This window comes from Orycteropus afer, unplaced genomic scaffold (genome assembly GCF_000298275.1).
Source record: "Orycteropus afer afer isolate SDZICR_OR568_19922 unplaced genomic scaffold, OryAfe1.0 scaffold00075, whole genome shotgun sequence".
Classification (NCBI taxonomy): domain Eukaryota; kingdom Metazoa; phylum Chordata; class Mammalia; order Tubulidentata; family Orycteropodidae; genus Orycteropus; species Orycteropus afer.
Window position 1 is genome coordinate 10,713,917 of NW_006921662.1, and position 18,648 is coordinate 10,732,564.

The 18,648-nt window shown below is 47.8% G+C and overlaps 1 protein-coding gene across 1 annotated transcript in view; it reads left to right on the forward strand.

Moving 5' to 3' along the window:
• Positions 1 to 17,562: 17,562 nt before the first annotated feature.
• The window catches only part of PPFIA4 (PTPRF interacting protein alpha 4), a 50,623-nt gene continuing 49,537 nt past the window's right edge, over positions 17,563 to 18,648 (forward strand). The window contains exon 1 of the mRNA XM_042780978.1: positions 17,563 to 17,796. Coding sequence (XP_042636912.1) covers positions 17,563 to 17,796 — 234 coding nt within the window. The remainder of the gene's footprint in view (positions 17,797 to 18,648) is intronic.

An 18,648-nucleotide genomic window follows, 5' to 3' on the forward strand; every position in this document is an offset into this window, starting at 1 on the left:
AGATGTGAAAGATGCATTAATAGCCACAGGGGACAACGTAAGGATTATTCAGGAAAATTGAGAGTTTTAGCTAAAATATGTCAGCCAGGAATTTTGGCATTTGAGACTGTCTTTACTATGTGTATATAATAGACATTTCATTTTATAGTAACAGTGTTGAAACAGCTAGGTGCCTAAAGGCAAGCAACACAATTCACTGAAGTGCACAGTACACAAATTTATCTGGTTTCAAGTTTCTTCACTTAAAAAATGGGTGCGACCAAAGGGAAAGTAAAAAGTACGCAAGAGAGTAGTTGTGAAAGGTGACAAACCATTGACAACAATTACAAGGCCAGGGTCAAAGCCAACCTAGGGAACCAGTTAGGAACTGGGGTGACTTCTCAAGGAGGGACTGGCTGTATGCCACGCCCTAGGCGTCCTCACCGGGAAGGATACAGGGCCCTGGGTTCCTGTTGCTGTCTCGCCGCCTCCCCCCTTTTTCCACCCTAGCAGGTAGGCTCAAGACCTCGTTCAAGGGCTTACCAAAATGGCGCGCCACATCAAAGTAGATCTCATCACGTGCCACGGCCGGGACGAGCCAGGGGCAGGAGGCGTGGCCTGGAGAGGGCGGGGCCATGGCATATCCAAGGGGGCGGGGCTTTGGGGCTGGGCGCTTTGGCCACGGAGGCTGCAGATAGCTCGGCGACGGCTCCGCTCCCTCGGACGTGTCCGGATTCCCCGGTCGGGGGCGGCTCCCTGCTACCTCTGAGCTGCGCCGCCCAGCCTTCGGTGATTACAAGCAGGTGAGCGCCCAGAGAACCTGGGTTTGGGGGAGAGGATGCCTCTTTTTTCCACCTCCAGCCTCACTCCCCCAACCCCCGTTTGTATTGGGGTCCCTTGCCTAGAGCGCCTTAGGAAACAGCTCCCTTTTTCTCCGATGTGTCATCTCTCTGTGCTTCGATACTGCTCGCTCCGCCGTCTCTCACCGGTGTTGCAGTGCCCTTGGATGTGAGAATGGGGGGCGGTGGCAGATTTATGGGGAGGGCGTGTAGTTTGCCTGCAGCTCCATCAGCTTCGAGGAAGGGGGGTTGAGTTGGCGAGTCTCCCGATAGGAACTAGGTGGACTGCGCCCCCATTTCCCTTCCAGGAGAATCAGAGAAAAGCGCCTTCCAGCTCCTGGCCCAGCTCCACTCTTTCGGGCATGCTAGGGACTAAGGTCTTAGCGTTTCCCGAGGGTCTTAATCCTTCCTGCGTTTCTCATAACAGTCCCTATTTGCTATCGCTAGCTCACCATTCCACAAACTGCCAGTCTCGGGTGCTGCCAGTACCCCATCTCTGCAGTGCTAGGGCGGTGGGGTGGAAGGAGTGGCCAACCCCAGGCCTGGTGGGAGTGGGGGTGGGTGCAACAGGGAAAAGGAGCTGGCACTGAGATTTCTGAACGAGAAGGGTCGGAGTGGGGAGCTTACTTTCAGCTGTGCAGTAGGGATGTTTTCCCATACGGATCCTGCTGGGTTTGGTGGTGGGTGGGAAGAGAAAGGTCGGGGTTGGAGGACTTGGAAATGTGGTGTGGGTGGTTTTCTTTGAGAGGGAGGAGGGATCCAGGAAAAGTGCCACTAGGCACTGATGTCACCTTTGAGGAGAAGTGTGCTGGTGGTGTCAGAGAGGTAGGAGAGTTGGGTCTACTGTTCTGATGCTCTATGGGGAGCAGGTAGCTAAGGAGGAGGCCCTGCTTGGCATGGAGATCTCCCCCTGATGTGAGCTTAAAGGGCCCCTCCAGGAGCCAGGTTGCAAGGACTTCTCTCAGTCCTTTCCAGGGTTGTTAGAACTGGCACTCAGAACTTTGTTTAACCTCCAGCAAACAATTATTGGGCACCTACAATATGCCAGACACTGTACTAGGTGCTGGGTCTTTTGAAAGCTGTTTAAGGGAATGGAGCAACTGAAAGGTACACATAGTAGACACTTCTCTACCTAACATCCCCTGCCCCACAGTTTTTTTTTTTTTTTTTTCATCACTATTGGATTAGAAAAAGAAAGAACCTGTCCACATGCTTTCAAACAGTTGTCTGAACTGGGTTCCAACTCATCCTTCACATTACTTTTAACTGGCCAGGTAGTCCCAGGGCTGGTGCTTTGGCAAAAAGGACAGTTGGAATGATTTTTCCCTTGGTAATTTTCTCGGACTTTGTCCTGAGGCCTGAAGAGGCTGGGATAAATGGTGTCTCAAAGGAATGTGATGATGAATAGCACCAGGGTTACTGGTGGCCAAGAATTCACTAGACACCTGGCACAGAGGGAGATGCCATCGCTGGGAGATAGCAGAATGTAAGGGAGAGGATGTGGATGGGAGAATTCATCCAGTGATATCTGGGTATGTGCTGCTAAGCGGTCTCATGATGTCAGAGTGTGGAGTGTCTGCCCTTGGGCAGAGGGGCTGTGAAGAAGGTTTGGAGGAGCAGGGCCAGGCAGGGTAGGCAGCCAGGCTCCTGGGTCCCTGTCTGAGTTGATTGCTGAAATCTTAGACTTGGAAAGAGTTGTCAGAGATTCGTGGACCCTCTGAGGAGATCAGGGCTGGAGCTCAGGGGAGAATGAAGCAGGGTGTGGTGATGATGAGGCAGGGGTGAAAGTTCAGCAGGTCCAGGAAGCTGGGTACTGTGCTGAGGGAGTTTTAATGGGGAGCTTGCTGAGACCCTTTATACTGGGGATACTCACTCTCCCTGGAACTTTAGGCCTTAATGTGTTGGGTCTAGCGGATGGGGTGCTGTAGAAGTAAGGTGTGATGACTGAGTGGCTCACGTGTGCGTGCTTCTGTGTTTGCATGCTTGTGTGTATTGGAGGAGGGCAGTTGGTGAGGAGTGGGAGGTCTGAGGGAATGAAAGCTGCCTCAGAGTCTGAGTCCCAGGTAGGGAATTGGGAGAATATGAGACAAGGGAGTGTGATTAGAGGAGGGAGGGATAAGTGTGTATTACAGCCACATGAAGTCACCATCTGTCCCCCCTCTGGCCTGCTAGCTCACTAACCTATAATTAGCTCTGGAGGGCATGTGGTGCTGGCTCGCACAAGTGTGGCACTTTGGGTGTCCGGCAGAGTAGAGTACTCTAAGAGGCCATGGTGCTCAGTGTGCTTGGAGAGGGGCTGCTTCTAGGGGACCTACAGCATTTACTGTCCTGGGAGGGGCCCAAGGGAACTGAGAATGTCTTTGAGGGCAGGGCTGGAGAGGGAAAATGGCTGAGGGGAAAGATGCTATGATCTGCGCTGATCTGAAACTCTAAGGCCAGGCAGGGCCTGAGGAGTCCCTTCTCCTTGGCTGGCCCCTCACTCACTAGCCACACATGAAGCAGGACTCCTGCCCAGTTCACTGCTCTGTTTTCTCAGAGGCTTGGTTCCTTCAGCCCCCACATCTCACTCAAGTGTCTTCTGATCCCCCAAGTGAAGTCAGTTCTAGCACAGAGCGGCTTCCTGCCTTTAGAAGTCAGGGGCTGAGAGGCCTTGGCTGGGCCACTTCATTCTGAGAGAGCTGGAGGAGAAATTGTCACCAGTTCATTCAATTGGTCATATTCCAAGAGAGGCTCAGTACTGACCCCAGGCTGTGCCAGAGACAGAGGATCTGTCACAGGCCACTCTGTATTGCTTTCAAAGGATTTGGTGTTCCTTCAAGTAGGCAGTGAACTTGAGGGTTGAGATCGTATCTTAAATGTCTTTTGTATCAATAACAATTCCTAGCACGCTGTTAGATTCATGGAAATCACTCAATAAGTGCTTCTTAGATTGAATTGAAGAGGCTTGTCTTCTGGTCTCCTGGGTTCAATGAAGCAGGGCATCTTTGCTACTAGAAATTTTTAACCTAGAGCATGGGAGCCTCTGGGGACCCAGGACAGTAGTGTTTCATCTCAGAGGAATTAGGTTCTGTAGGCAGTATCTAAAGTGAAAATCTCTAAGTCTCCCATAAAGCATGGTATGCAGGTTTAGGTTTATAACTCTGAATCATAATATTAATGTATAAATATACATAGTATATTGTCTATGGGAGCTCTGGTGGTGTAGTGCCTAAGGCATTTGACTGCTAACCAGAAACCTGGCAGTTCAAACCCATCAGCCACTCCTCAGAAGAAAGACTGGGCAATCTATTTCCAGAGAGATACTGCTTCAGAAACCCAAGGAGGGATCTTTATGAGTCAGGGTTGACTCGAAGGCAGCGAGCTTGGTTTGGTTTGGTTTTGGTCTATATATATAATGCATACATTATTGTGCAGTGATTGAAAAACTACATGTGCAAAATATACTTAAAGTGTAATTAATCATATATATATAATATGAAACCACCTTTCATCTGTCAGTTTGTCGTACTATGGGGGCTTGTGTGTTGTTGTGATGCTGGAAGTTATGCCACTGGTATTTCAAATACCAGCAGGACCACCTATGATGGACAAGTTTTGGTGGAGCTTCCAAAATAAGACAGGCTAGGAAGAAGGACCTGACAATTATAAAAAAAATTAGCCAGTGGAAAACCTTATCAATGGCAGTGGAACACTGTCTGATATAGTGCCTGAAAATGAGTCTCTCAGGTTGGAAGGCACTCAAAATATGGTTGGGGAAGAATTACCTCCTCAAAGTAGAGTTGACCTTAATGATGTGGATGGAGTAAAGCTTTCAGGACTTTGATTTGCTGATGTGGCATGACTCAGAATGAGAAGAAATAGTGCAAACACCCATAGTAATCAGAATGTGCAATGTATGAAGTATGAATCTAGGAAAATTGGAGGTCATCAAAAATGAAATGGAATGCATAAAGGTCTATATCCTAGGCATCAGTGAGCTGAAATAGATTGGTATTGGCTATTTTGAATTGAATAAATATATAGGCTTCTATACTGGAAATGACTAATTGAAGAGAATGGTGTCCCATTTACTGTCAAAAAGAACATTTCAAGATCTATCTTGTAGTACAAGGAGCTCTGGTGGTGTAGTGGCTAAGGCATTTGACTGCTAACCAGAAGGTTGGTGGTTCAAACCCACCAGTGACTCCGTGGAAGGAAGACTGAGCAATCAATCTACTTCCATAAAGATTTGCCACCTCAGAAATCCAAAGGGAGTTGCTATGAGTCGGAATTGACTTGATGGCAATGAGTGGTTTTTTTTTTTTTTTTTTCAGTCCTGAAGTATAAGGCTGTGGTGTAGTGCCTGAGGTACCTGCTAACCAGAAGGCTGGTTCAAACACACCAGCCACTCCTCGGAAGGAAGGTTGAGCAATCTACTTCCGTAGTGGTACCACCTCAGAGACCCAAGGAGGGGTTGGTATGAGTCGGATCCGACTCTATGGCAGTGAGTTGGTTTTTTTTTTTTTTTTTTTTGACAAGGATGACCAGTTAATACGACTATTATTCAAATTTATGCACTAACTACTAAGGTCACAGATTAAAAAATTGAAGATTTTTACCAACTTCTGCAGTCTGAAATTGATCAAACATATGATCAGGTGCATTAATAGTTACTAGTGATTAGAATATGGAAGTTGGAAATAAAGAAGGATCAGTAGCTGGAAAATATGGCCTTGATGATAGAAATGAAGCCAGACATCACATGATAGAATTTTGTAAGACCAATGACTTATTCATTGCAAATACTTTTTTTCAACAACATAAACAATGACTATACATGTGGGTCTTGCCAGATGGATTACACAGCAATCGAATCAACTACATCAATGGAAAGAGACAATGGAGAAGCTCAATCAGAAAAAGGGCAGGGAGTGACTGCAGAACAAACCTTCAATTGCTCATATGCAAATTCAAGTTGAAGGTGAAGAAAATGAAAACAAGTGCACGAGAGCCAAAGTAAGACCTTGAGTATGTCCCACCTGAATTTAGAGACCATTTCAAGAATAGATTTGACACGTTGAACACCAGTGACTGAAGACCAGACAAGTTGTGGGATGATGTAAAGAACATCACACATGAAGAAAGCAGTAGGTCATTAAAAATAAAATAAAGAAAAGACAAAAGTGGATGTTAGAAGAGATTCTGAAACTTGCTCTTGAATGTTGTTGTTAGCTGCTGTCGAGTTGGCTCTGACTCATAGCAACCCTGTGTATGACAGCATGAAACACTGCCCAGCTACCCAGTCCTGTGCCAGCCTCACAATCCTTGCTATACCTGAGCCCATTGTTGCAGCCACTGTGTCAATCTTTCTCATTGAGGGCCTTCCCCTTTTTCATTGATAGAGTAGCTAAAGTGAATGGAAGAAATTATGAAGTAAAACATCTGAACAGAAAATTTCAAAGGACAGCTTGAGAAGACAAAGTAAAGTATTATAATGAAAGGTGCAAAGACCTGAAGTTAGAAAACTAAAAGGCAAGAACACACTCAGCATTTCTCAAGCTGAAAGAACCAAAGAAAAAATTAAAGCCTTGCGTTGCAATATTGAAGGATTCTGTGGGCAAAATACTGAATCATACAGGAACCGTCAAAAGAATATGGAAGGAATACACAGCCACTGTATCAAAAAATAGTTGGTTGACATTCAGCAATGGTATTGAAAGAAGTCCAAGCTGCACTGAAGGCATTGGTAAAAAGAAAACAAGGCTCCAGAATTGACAGAATACCCACTGAGATGTTTCAATAAATGGGTGCATCACTGGAAATGCTCACTCATCTATGCCAAGAAATTTGGAAGACAGCTACCTGTCCAACTGACTGGAAGAGATCCATATTTGTGCCCATTCCAGAGAAAAGTGATCCAACAGAATGAGGAAATTATTGAGCAATGTGCTTAATATCACATATAAATAAAATTTTGCTGAATAGTAATTCAAAAATGGTTGCAGCAATATACTGACAGGGCACTGCCAGAAATTAAATCTGGATTCAGAAGAGAGGATGTGGAATGAGGGATATCATTGCTGATGTCAGATGGATCTTGGCAAAGAGTAGAGAATACTAGAAAAATATTTACCTGTGTTTTATTGACTATGCAAGGCATTTGACTGTGTGGATCATAACAAATTATGGATAACATTGCAAACAATGGGAACCCCAAAACACTTCATTGTGCTCATGCAGAATGAAGACCAAGAGCCAGTTGTTCGAACAGAACAGATATTGTGTGGTTTGGCATTGAGAAGGGTGTCTGAGGGTTGTATCCTTTTTCCATAATCAATCTATATGCTGAGCAAATAATCTGAGAAGCTGGACTATATGAAGAAGAATGTGGCATCAGGAGTGGAGGAAGACAACCTGCAATACACAGTTAATACAACTGCTTGCTCAAAGTGAGGAAGACTTGAAGCACTTACTGGTGAAGATCAAAGATTACAGTCTTCAGTATAGATTACACCTCAACATAAAGAAAACAAAAATCCTTAACAACTGGACCAATAAGCAGCATCATGATGAACGGAAAAAATATTGAAGTTGGCAAGGATTTCGTTTTTCTTAGCTTCACAATCAACGCCCATGGAAATCAAGAAAGCAGCAGTCAAGTCAAGCAGTCAAGTCAAATGATGTATTGCATTGGGCAGATCTGCTAAAGACCTCTTTAAAGTGTTAAAAAGCAAAGATGTCAGTTTGAAACTAAGGTGTGCCTGATCCAGGCCATGATGTTTCCAATCACCTCATGTGCATGCAAGGGTTGGAAAATGGATAAGGAAGACTGAAGAAGAATTGATGCCTTTGAATTGTGTTGCTGGTAAGAATATTGAATACACCATGGACTACCAGAAGAACAAACAAATCTGTCTTGGAGGAAGTATAGTCAGAATGCTCCTTAGAAGTGAGGATGACAAGACTGTCTCACGTACTTTGGACACATTATTAGAGGGGACTAGACCCTGGAGACCTCAGAAGGAAGATGGGACAATCTACTTCCGTAGTGATACTGCCTCAGAAACCCAAGGAGGGGTTGCTATGAGTCGGGTCTGACTCGATGGCACATAACAACAAGAAAACAGACCCTGGAGAAGGAGCTCTGGTGGTGTAGTGCCTAAGGCATTTGACTGATAAACAGAAGGCTGGCAGTTCAAAACCACCAGCCACTCCTCGGAAGGAAGATTGGGCAATCTACTTCCATAGAGTTACCATCTTGGAAACCCAAGGAGGGGTCGCTATGAGGCAAATTGACTCGATGGCAGTGATTTTTTTTTTTTTTTTTCAGTCCTTGGAGAAGGACATCATGCGTGGTAAAGTAGAGGGCTAGCAAAAAAGGGGAAGACCCTCAATGAAATGTATTGACACAGTGGCTGCAACAATGGGGCCAAACATAGCAATGATTGTTAGGATGGTATAGGACTGGGCAGTGTTTTGTTCTGTTGCACATAAGGTTCCTATGAGTGGGAACCAACTTTACAGCACCTAACAACATCAGATGAAATAGCTGGTTTGCATTTGGAGATCTTTATTGTTTATTTTGCTCAGATAACAGAGTTGAATTCTTATAAATTAAATATATATTCAAGTGACTTTGGGGCCATTATCTTCTGATAGATAACTATCATTTCTTAAGGAAGATAGCTTTCAGTTCAGTTTAAGAGGAAGCTTCCTTAGAACGGTGGAATGGTCTTCCTCATTTAGTAGCAAGCTCCTCTTTTCTAAGAAAAATCAAGTAAAGACTGAGCTGTCAGGGATGTTGTGGAAGGAACTCCCTCCTAGGGTGCAGGGTTAGTCTGCATGACCTCAGAGAACCCTTCCAACCAGGAATCTGCAGTTCTGGGAAGTGATGGGGGTACAGTGGAGTCTAGATGATTGAGGTCCTTGACAGCCATCATAGACGAGATCTCCCCTTGGCTTGGGTTAGAGGAGAGCTGTAGGTTTTGGGTAGGGGGGCCAGGTCACTGGGAATTCTAGGAGACCCAGGGGGTGGCCACCCCAGCCATCTCTTGTGGACATGGAACCCTGGCTCCTGGAGAACCTGCACTTGTGAACCCTCCACTTGTGGAGTTTCCCAAAATTTTGATCCTTGTTTGGAGTAGAGCACTTGGAACAAGGAGAATTTTCATTCTTCCATCATCCCTGTCCCTCTTACCTCTCCCTTGCACACAGTTTCAAGATCACACATGCACTTATGCTCTCTCTGACCAGCGATGCACTGTCATGATTGCACATGCATGTACAAGCTTTCATGATGCTCATGTGCATTTACATCCTCACATGATTTCATGACTCTCAAGTGCATGTGCTTATATGACCACACACATTCACTCTTATGACTGTGCATACACACAGTCCCATGACCCGCACACACAGTCCTGATCTTGACATATGCTCATGACCACACACACTCTCAGACTGTCATGACTATACTTACTCACTCATTCTCACTCATACACATGATCTCACGACCCCATTCTCATGACCACTCTGAGGATCATGCATATACACTACACATGCTCATCACCACACAGTCTACCTCATGAATATATCAGGACCCCCCCCCCCAATTCTGTCTTTCATAACTACACACAAAAAACACTCCGGTGACCACTTACATGGGCATACCTTTTATGATATGTATGTTTTTCTGGGCAGTTCTGAGTACTGTGGACTTCTAATGCCCTGGCACTTAACAGCATTTCTCTCTTGTGTTCCTGATCCTTCCTGGGCAGTCTTGTTTTCTGCTAATGCTGGCTCCCTAATCTGGCGGGCTGATCTACCTAATGCAGCAACTTCTTTGCCTTTATTTTCATCAAATGCTAGAGGACTGTCTTTAATATTTGTCTTACACAGACCTTTAGTTTTTTTTTTTTTACTTTTATTGTAGTGAAAACATACACAACAAGACATTTGCCAGTATAACAACTTCCCCATTTACAGCTCATTAAAAGGAAGGAGCTCTGGTGGTGTAGTGCCTAAGGCATTTGACTGATAACCAAAAGGCTGGCAGTTCAAACCCATCAGCCACTCCTCGGAAGGAAGGCTGGGCAGTCTACTTCCATAGTGATACTGCCTCAGAAACCCAAGGAGCATTCGCTATGAGTTTGGTTTGGCTTTGGACCTTAATTTAAAGAGGCTGTTGTAGTAGCTGTAATTTTGGGTGTTTTAGAAGAGGAATTATTTCGAGGTGCACAGAGGCTTGTAGTTCTCATTTTCCCACTAGGCTTTGATGTTAATTCTTCTGGGTGGTGACAGTGAGGGTGACCACATGGTCAGATGCGTCTGAGACAGCTCCAGTCTACACCTGTGTCCACACGTAATTGTTAACAATGTCTTCATTCACTCTCATATAAGTTATATGCTCAGTCAAGTGATAGGCCATGTCTTGGGAAGACCAAAACCAAACTCACTGCCACCGAGTTGATTCTGACTCATAGCAATCCCCATTGGGTTTCTGAGGCAGTAAATCTTTTCAGAAGTAGATTACCTCATCTTCCTTCTGTGGAGCAGCTGGTGAGCTTAAACCACCAACCTTCTGCTTAACAGTCAAATGCCTTAGGCACTGTGCCACCAGAAACACCTATTGTCTTGGGAAGAGGTGGCCAATATCTGCCTCCTAGGAGCAGCTGAAGAGATGGCCTCCATAGACTTAGATCCAGGGGAGCATATCAGACAAACAGATGCCTCCTTCCAGGTCTGCCTGAATGTGTGGACATTAGGAGGTCAGATGCCCAGGCTGGCAGCTGTGATAACTTGTGCTGATATAACATTTCTACTTTTCAAGATAGTTCCACATCCATTATCTCCTTTGACCCTCACAACAGAGGAGATCAGTAGAGTATGTTCTGTGTCATGAATTGCATTTTACAGATTTGGGAACCTAAAGGAAAGAGAGGTGAAGTCTCACTGCTGGTCTTCTAGGGGACCCAGACAGCTGGATGCTGTTGAAGGGATTTGTGGCCAGCAGTGAGAAACTACTAGAATGGCCTTTCAAGGGTCAGTCATTTCACTGGGAATGGCTTCCTGTAGCCAAAATGGATTTTTAATATTCTTATTGTACCTAAGATCCTCCAGTCTTGAGGGGCTTAGGGAACCTAGGATGCTAAGAGTCAGCCTTACGGAATGTTTGCCAGGCACTGATCTAAACACTTGATGTTGTTAACACTACTAATGCTCATATCAGCTCTCTGAGATGGGTACTGCTATCATCTCCATTTCACAGATAGGGAAACTGAGACTCAGATGAGTGCCGTGAGGTGTCAGTGGAGGAGCCAGCACTCATACCCATCAGCCTGCCTCAGAGTTTTCCTTTCCAGATAGGAGTGGCCCCTGACTTGCTCTCAAGGAGCTTGAATTTCTAAAGGGTAAAGTAAGTGAGTCCATTTGTAGGCCTTGAGCCCATTTTTCCTATTTTGGGGTTCCCCTTCTTTAAAGTCAGTCAGGGATGGACTTCCCAGAAATGACACTGACCGTATATGCATTCAGTGCCATGTGTGTTAGGACCTTGTGTTAGAGGATTGGGGCATCCAAAGATAAGTAGGATACAGTTCTTGCCCTGGAGTACCACAAAACAAAACAAAACAAGAGTTGCTGTTGAGTTGATTCTAACTCATGGTGACCCCATATGTGCCAGAGTAGATCTGTGTTCTATAGGGGTGTCAGTGGCTGGTTTTTCAGAAGTAGATCACCAGGCCTTTCATTCAAGTTGCCTCTGGGTGTATTTGAACCACCAGCCTTTCACGTAACAACAACAACAACCTTTCACTTAGTAGCTGAGTGCTTAAACATTTGTGCCCACTAGGCACTCCAAGTACCATAAACCAAAAACCAAAACAAACAAACAAACAAACAAACAAACTCACTGCTATAGAATTGATTCTGACTCTTAGTGACCCCCATTGAGGTTTCCAAGGCTATAAATCTGTACCAAAGCAGACTGCCCCATCTTTCTTCCATGGAGCAGTTGGTAGGTTTGAACCACCTACCTTTTGGTTAGCAGTGAAATGTCTTAACCACTATACCAACATACCATCAGAGCTCCTTAAGTACTGTAATGCAATGCAATGCAATGTAATGCACTGCTGTCGAGTTGGATCCAACTCATAGCGATCCCTCCTTGGGTTTCTGAGGCTGTATCACTACAGATTAGATTGCCCAACCTTCCTTCCAAGGAGGGCTGGTGGGTTTGAACTACCAGCCTTCTGGTTAGCAGTCAAATGCCTTAGGCACTAAGCCACCAGAGCTCCTTAAGTACTGTAAAGAGTGGTATAAATAAAAGCCCATGCTGGTTCAATGGAAGGACAGATCTCACTTATTGGGGGAATTGGAAAAGGCTTTGGGGAGGAAGTGGTATTTGAGATGAATTTAGAAGGATAATGAGAAGTTCATTAGACTGACATGGAAGGGGAGATGAGAGGCTGGCCAAGTGAGAAACATGCTAGAACATGAGCGATTGAGGTGGCCCCTGGAGCAGAGCAATGAGAAAGCCTAAGGAATGCTGTATAGGAGTCTGGATTGGGCTTTTGGAAGAGAGAATGAGTGAGGGCAAGGCTTCTTAGGGTGATGAGCTGAACAGGAAGGGGACAGGAGAGGATGCTTCTGGGTCAGAGGAAGGAAGAGGTGGGCAGCCTGAGAGGGGATGGGCTGCTTGACTTCAGTTCCACTGGGTATGTGTGTGGATAGCTGAAAAACCCATGAGGGGAACTGGAAGAGGGTCTGCTTCTGCACTTCTGTACTGGAGTGTGGGGTGGTATAGTATGGGAAGTCAGGTAGGGGACTGTAGGAGTTGGGGGTAGATTTGGGGTGGTATGGTGAATGGACCCTTGGAGATAGGTCACTTCCTATGGGGACATGCCCACCTTGTGGCCATGACATCTACTTTGCAGAGGTTTTTCTGCAGGCTAGATGATGAGAGGTGGAGGGCAGAGCTGTTCTTGAGCCACCATCACCCTGTGTAAGAGGAAGGAAGGCCCTAGGTTCCTCAGTTCCCTAGAGGAAGTGTGATGCCTCCTCCATCCCCTAGCCCTCTTTGGGGTCAGACTGGAATGGATAAGTTCTTCCTCTTGTATGAACTAGTACATGACTTTGACCCTCAGTTCTAACATCTGTAAAATCGGAGCAGTTATACAGAGTTGTGAAGTTTCAAATAAGTTAATATATGTCAACTGACAATGCCCGGCACATGTTAGGTATTGGATAATTCATAGCTACTATTGTAATAGAAGGAGCTCTGGTGGTTTAGTGGATAAGGCACTTGACTGCTAATTGGAAGATCAGTGGTTCAAACCCACCAGTTGCTCCAGGGAAGAAAGAATAGACAATCTACTTCTGTAAAGATTTATAGCCTCAGAAATACAAGTCAGAAAAGACTTGATGGCAGTGGGTATCATAATAGAAAGGAGCTCTGGTGGCATAGTAGATAAGGCATTTGGCTGCTAACCAGAGGGTCAGTGGTTCAAACACACCAGCTACTCTGAAGAAGGAAGATGGGGCAATCTACTTCCATAAAGATTTAAAGCCTTGGAAACACTATGGGGCAGTTGTACTCTGTCCTATAGGGTCATCATGGGTCACAAGTGATTCAGTGGCAGTGGGTGGCTATCATATCATTGTATTTTCCTGGATTGCCCCCCCCCCCCATTTCCTCAGGCCGTCAGCCTTCTTCCAATTGAGAGTGAGTGTGTCTCTTAGCTCTGAAGCTTCTACCGTGTGGCTCCCTCTTGGCCTGGCTTTTGGCCCACTAGGCATGAGCTCAGTGCCCAGCAGCTTTGCCCTGGCCCTCTGGCCTCCATGGGACAAGTAGCTTTGCCCTTGTAGATCTCTCTTCTTGGTGGGACCTGCCATCTGGTAGGGCAGTAGGGAGCTCAGTGTGTGTGTGTGTGTGGCCAGCCAGGGCATCAGACTCATCCCTCCTGTTTGTTAGAAGATGGGGTGACTTTTGGGAAGCCAAAGATACCTCTGACTTCACCTCTTCCATGTTTATAAAGCCCAGAGACCTACTTTCCATCTGAGCACTCCCTCCTCACACACACATTCACCTCACCCCCTCTTGAGCCCTCTTTCTGCCTTTCACAGCCTGCCCACACTCCTCACTGGTAAGGCCCCTTCAGGTTCTTGCTTTGGGTGCTGGCAGCTTTTGTCTCTGAATCAAGACCTGTGAGTGTTACTTAGAAATTGTGCAGGAGTTGAGGAGGCTTCTGTTAGGCTGAGATGATAATTGCACTATTTAAAGACAGCCCCGGAGCCAGCAGGAGCCAGGTGTCCTGACTTGAAGCCTAGAACTCCTTTCTGCCCACTGTGCCTATGCATGGGGTGGGGGCGAGAACAGGAGGAGGGCCTGGCTAGTCATCTCCGGGGCATCTGCCTGGCACCTTTCTCTGGGCTCATCTTCAACCTGCTCAACATGATGCCATGTGGCCAGGGGAAGTGGAGTTGCTACCTGGCACCTGGCTTGGAGGGAGGCTGGGGAAGGGCTGGTGGCACTGAAGGCAGCTTCCTAGCTGCCAGAATTACCAGGTGATTCAGAGGTGAAAGCTGCCAGCACCCAGAGCAAGCACTTGGCAGGAGCCCTACTAGTGAGGAGTGTGAGGAGGCTGTGAAAAGGAGGTGCCCCACAGTGGGCAGCCAGAACCTTGTAGTGCCCAGTGTGAGGTTCTTTTCACCCTTCCTGAGAACTTCCCTAGCTTTTCTATAAGGAGCTTTAAGAACTGCACCCACAAGTCCACCTTTGTCCAACTCTAAGGTGTTTCATAAAATAACAGTTGCTGTCAAGCCCACTCTGACTCATGGCAACCCCATGAGCATCAGAGAAGAACTGGGCTCCATAGGGTTTTCAGTGGCTGAGTCTTCAGAAGTAGATCACCAGGTCTTTCTTCTAAGGCAACTCTGGGTGAACTTGAGCCTCTAGCCTTTCGGTTAGCAGCCAAGTGCATTAACTGTTTGAACCACCCAGGGTCTCCAAGGTAATTCTTACTACAGTCGTAGGTGCTTTCAAAGCTCTGCTCGTCTATGGGCTCATCCCTCTAAGGTGGCAAAGCAGGGTCAGGGGTTTCATCTGACAGCAGAGGCCTCAGTAGGGATGGCCAGCTGGTCTGTGGCAGAACTGCAACCAAGGCCTTCTAGGCCTCAGCTCTGGGTGCCTTCCTTTCACGACACTGCAAGCTGTCTTGGGATTTAACAGGCTGAGGCCCTTTCCAGGGTAGGTGAACTCCAGAGCATCCTCTTCTCCAGAGCTCAGCCTCTGCCACCAGGGGCCTCTTCCACGCCTCCAGCCTGGCCTCTTCTCTGATCTCTCATTTCTTCTTGGTGTGTATGCATGCGTGTGCATGTGTAGTGGTGGGGGATGAGGGATGTGAGCCTGGCTATTCATGAGCTTGGAGAGGTATGATGAGGCCATTGGTCTTCCCACTGTAGTGGGAGGTGAAAACTTCGTGGCCTGGAGCATTCAGGGTGAAGAGGCCAGAGCGCAGTGTGTGGGAGAACCAGCGGAAATGCTGTTATTAGCATCAGTGAGGTGGCAGCTCTGGCAAGCCTGGGATAGCATGCCCTCCCTTCTCTTCCAGCTCCTCTGTGGGGCAGGGAGGTGCACGTGGGCTGCCTTGGCAGCAGCAGTATGGGGTATGTGGGGTGCAGACCAGACATTGTAGCTTCTTGGGACCCTGCCCTCCACTGTTGCTGTTTAGCTTGAAGAAAGGCTCCTCTTGACCAGAGTTCATGTCCAGTGTCTGTGTCTGAGATTGTATATTGCTACATATATACAAGTCTTAAGTCTCCATGTTCCTAGGTCTGCCTGTGTGTGTCTCTCTCTCTTTGTGTGTGTGTGTGTGCATGCCCACACACCTGCTTGAACTGCTGAGCCCCTTTGGTAATGGCTGTGGGTGTGAAGTCCTGGAGTTATCAAGCTGATGCTGTTTCATCTGATCTAGACCCCACATCCTTTTTGAGCCCCTTCTTGATGCCTCCTGTTTCAGCACCGGGGGTAGGGTGACAGAGGGGACTCAGGGGAACAAGGCTTGGCCTTTTTCTGGTTTCGCCTGCTGGGTTCATCCCTGCCACATGCCTGGGGGGGCATCCAGTGTCTGACCTCTCATTCGCACTGGATCCTCTGCTTCCTCCTGTCCACCCTGGCCCTCCCAGCCTGCTTGGTATTCCCAGCATTGAGAGGCAGCTGCCCCGTGTCTCTTGCATGGAGGAGGGGAGGGCAAAGGGGAGGAAGGAAGGTGCCATCATGGAGCATGTCCATGTGCCCATCACTGCACTGTACCTTCACATTCCTTCTGTCACAGAATGGAAGATAATTCCCTCTGGAAACTGACTAAAATTGTGGCCTTCCAACATGGCCAGGGAAGTTGGAAGCTGGCAGTAGGCAGAGGAATACCCAACTGGGTGGTGCCCTCCTGATTGTGTGCCTGTTTTTGCTCTAACCAGTGCCAGGCTCCAGGCATCACTGGGTCCAGGCTGTGCACATGCTAAGCGTCTGTGATGGTGACTCTGGCAGAGCCAGCAGGGGGTAGTAACACGAAGTTCTGAGCAGGTGACCTACACACCTCAGCCCCCAACCCATGTAGACTCTAGGTTCCTTTCTATTGTTTGGTCCTTGCTCCAACCCAGAGGAGGTTGGCTCTGCATTCAATATGGAAGCCTGCTGCCTGCCAGGCCTGAGTGCACTACTCCTTGGCAGGCTTCAGAAATGGGGACTGCCTCAGCCAATGCTTCCTCCCTGAATGATGGGCACTGTGGCAGGCAGGGCTCTTTGCCTGCCCCTGTGCCCAGCTGGTGCTTTAGGATCTATGTTGTGCCAGTGTTCAGGGCAGAGGTTACTCTGTTGCCTGTGGCCCCAGGAGTCCAACCTATATAGACTCTAAGAACCTTTTAACCCCTAAGAGCCTATTAACCCCTTCTGCACTTGCATTGGCCTGAGTATGGGGAAGGGGCTAGAGACCCCTTTCCTTCTCTCCCACGTTCCTATTCCCAGGTCTCTGGAGGACTCTGGGCAGCCTGCTGGCTGCTCCCCTACCGCTGACTGAATCATTTCTATATTTAGCCAGTGAGCCACGTGGGTGGGGGAACCACTGCGGCTGCACTTCTGACAGCTGGGGGGGGGGATGGGACATCAGTAGGGGGCTGCAGGCAGCAGAGGCTAGAACTAAGGCAGGCACCCTCAAGTGAGTGAGCCTGGAGAAGGGGCATGCGCCAGCACCTCCCTCTCCCTCACATTGGGGTCCAGGTCCTTGCCTCTCCTTTCCCCCTTCATCCCCTGGATGCCCTTTCTCTGCTGCTCCTCATAGCGGTCTTCTCTCCCACAGACCTGGTCAGGCTCGACTCACTGCCCTCCAGAAACGATGGGTGTCGCTAGACCCAGCTGGAACTCTGCCAGGCTCCAGCACTCAGTTTAAGAGAAGGACAGTCTTTCAACCCTGGCATCCCTGCCTGTCATGGCCACGCTTGGTTGCTGCCCACTTGTCTGGGGACACAGAGCACCCAGGCCTAGCCCTGAGAGATTAAGCCAGGCCTTCTGGCTCCATTCCACAGAGGCCTTCCAGGCACCAGGTCTCTTTCAGAGCAACAGCAACTGATGCCATGGGAGAAGCCCCTGCCTACCTGTCTACCCACCTGGCATTGTCCACTCTGAGACCCATGGGCTGGGTCCCACTGGAGGTGCCAACTCTGTGAACCCCTCACTTGTCCCCTGACACTGTGAAGGCCCTGCCCACCCCCAACCATGTGTGAGGTGATGCCCACAATCAATGAGGGAGACCCCCTGGCCCCCCCCCATGGCGCCGATGCCGAGGCCAACTTTGAGCAGCTGATGGTGAACATGCTGGATGAGCGGGAGAAGTTACTGGAGTCCCTCCGAGAGAGTCAGGAGACCTTGGCGGCCACGCAGAGCCGGCTCCAGGATGCCCTGCATGAGCGGGACCAGCTCCAGCGCCATCTTAACTCTGCCCTCCCCCAGGTAAGGCCAGATGGAGCCAACCTCCCACATCCCTCTCCCCTCCCCCAGCCCTGGCTGAGCCCAGTGTCCTCTGGGCCCTCATCTCACCTGTGTCAATTTGCGTATCTATGATTGGAATTCACTGAATATTTACTGTCCTTCATCTCCCAACTTAAATCCACTTTTAAGCGCCTCAGCCTGGAATTGGTTTTGCCTGGAGAAATGGATGGCATTTGATGAAGGAAGAAAATCTAGGCATTAAGAGTCAACTGCAGTGAGCCCTGGTGATCAGCAGGTGGCACCCTAGACTGGAAAGAAAGCGCAGCCCCACGGCTCCTGTGTTTGAAGTGAGGATGAGGAATCAAAGGAAGTGGAAATAGGAGCTTTAGGGATCATCTAGTCCTGCTCTCTTACTGCACAGATGAAAAACCAAGAGATATCACATGGAAATTATAGGCAGAGCTGAGTTTTGAAACTGGATATCCTAACACCACGTCTCATGCACTTCAACAACGCTATTACTAGCAATCACACACCCTTTGCTGTTGAGTCGATCCCCACTCATAGCAACCCTGTAGGACAGAGTGGAACTGCCCCCTAGGGTTTCCAAAACTGTAATCTTTATGAAAGGAGCCCTAGTAGCACAGTGGTTAAATTGCTCAGCTGCCAACCAAAACGTTGGTGGTTCAAACCCATCAGCTCTAAGGAAGAAAGATGAGGCAGTCTGCTTCCATAAAGATTTACAGTTTTGGAAATCCTATGGGGGCAGTTCTGCTCTGTCCTTTACAGCAGAACTATAGGGTTGCTATGAGTCGTAGTTGACTCGATGGCAGTGGGTTGAGTTTTTTATTCTTTATGGAAGCCGACTGCCAC